A 1,970-nucleotide genomic window follows, 5' to 3' on the forward strand; every position below is an offset into this window, starting at 1 on the left:
CCCGAAATTATCTAAAGTTCAACAATTACGTTCGCGTCTCATCCGACGCAGCGTACCTATTTCTCAATCCGCCACCTCTGAGCTCGCGGATGCTATAGAACTCAATCGGAATTAGAAATGATTTCTAATGAAAAACATTTATGTTCCTTTTATCATTTGTTATATATTTTCAGATAAATATCTATGTATCAAATATATATAAATTATAAAATATGTATAAATATATCTATACAAAAAAATCATATACCTTAATTGTCTCTTCCAAAACTTGCAGCAATCAATATGTTGCTTCCACCTGCATTTTCAGCAGGTGAAGTGGTCATTATAAAAGGGAGTGTCTAACAGCATAGAAAGTTTGATGTATGCAGTCATTACCAAGATGGAGATGATCAATCTATTTTGCATTGCTATACAACAAAGACGCAAAAGAAGGAGATTTTTGGAGTTAGTTCAGCGTTATGAACGACGCAGAAGGCCAAGGTTATTTTTACCTAGAATAGGGTTACATACCCTGAGTGACAGGGAAATTGTTCGGAGATTCCGTTTGAATAGAGGTTTAATTGAGAATCTGTATCTGGAGATCAAAGACTCCATTGAACCTATAACTTATAGGACAAAGGCAATCCCTGGAATGTTAAAACTGCTGGCTGTTCTCTATTTCCTCGCCACAGGATCATTTCAGGCTGTAACAAGTTTAGTTGTGGGGATGAGCCAAGCTTCTTTTTCAAGTCATCTAACTGTAGTATTAAAAGCCTTACACCAACGGATAGTGAATTATGTACATTTTCCGGAAACACCAGAGGATTGGCATCGTGTGAAGGTGCAGTTCTATGGGATTGCTGGGATGACAAACATTTTGGGTGCAATTGACTGTACCCATGTGTTAGTGCAGCCTCCAAAGTTAGGAGAATTGCCCTATCGTGACCGCAAGCGTAACCATTCTTTAAATATACAGGTCATCTCTGATGCCAAATTGAAGATTATGAGCATCCGGTCAGGATTCCCAGGTTCAACACATAATTCTTTCATCCTGAGAAATTCGCATGTTTATGACCTGTTTCAGAATCATCAAATGCCAGAGGGAATTCTCCTAGGTAAATATCTCTTACTAATTGTCATATATGGATATAAAAATATTATGTATTTCATATTGCTAAAATCAAATTATTTTTTGCACACAGGAGATTCAGGCTATTCATGTCTCCAATGGCTTTTCACTCCTGTGCTGAACCCCAGAACTCCTGCGCAAGTGCGCTACAATGAGGCTCATACATCTACAAGATGTGTTATAGAGCGCACATTTGGCGTTTTGAAAAGCAGGTTTCGTTGTTTAAACCTCTCTGGGGGAGTACTTCTATACAAACCAAAGAAAGTATCCCTGATATTTCTCATATGTTGCATGCTCCACAACCTAGCATTACGCATGCCAGATGCTGATATTTCTATGTTACAAGTAGAGTATGATGACAATGTGGCACCTTTAGAGCAAATTGATGCAAGTGGAGTACAAGCTCGATCTGATTACATCCATGCTCTATTTGAACAATGATTATGTAAATATTATGTACATATGTTCTTTTGTTTCATCATATCTTTATGTTTAAAATTATCCCAAAAGAGGCTATTTATGTTAGTTTAACTTAATTGTTAATATGTATTCAAATAAATGTTCTTCATTTCACACCTGACTCTTTTTTTAATGAAATATTTCTAATTAATACTCAATAGATTATAAGTGATAGACCATGTTATCATAGGGCTCTCAGAAAATGCTTAGATACAAGGTACATTAAACATCATCTTTCATGATTTATCGAGAAGGCAATTTTTATTATTAAATTATATTCTATTTTCCTCATCTTTGTATATAATTTTTGGAATCAGCATCAATGCAATACAGGTTTAACACATGATCTTGGGTGGTGTTCTTTAACCAATGGCAGATGTGTAGTCTCCCTGATTAGCTTGTA

The 1,970-nt window shown here is 35.8% G+C and overlaps 1 protein-coding gene across 1 annotated transcript; it reads left to right on the plus strand.

The window, feature by feature from the left end:
* Window positions 1-379: 379 nt before the first annotated feature.
* Window positions 380-1,549, plus strand: LOC128646998 (putative nuclease HARBI1). The gene is made up of 2 exons (XM_053699808.1): window positions 380-1,007; window positions 1,182-1,549. Exons 1-2 carry the CDS (start codon window positions 380-382, stop codon window positions 1,547-1,549), a joined length of 996 nt encoding a protein of 331 aa, XP_053555783.1.
* The last annotated feature ends 421 nt before the right edge of the window (window positions 1,550-1,970 follow it).

The sequence above is a fragment of the Bombina bombina genome, chromosome 2 (assembly GCF_027579735.1).
Source record: "Bombina bombina isolate aBomBom1 chromosome 2, aBomBom1.pri, whole genome shotgun sequence".
Lineage (NCBI taxonomy): Eukaryota > Metazoa > Chordata > Amphibia > Anura > Bombinatoridae > Bombina > Bombina bombina.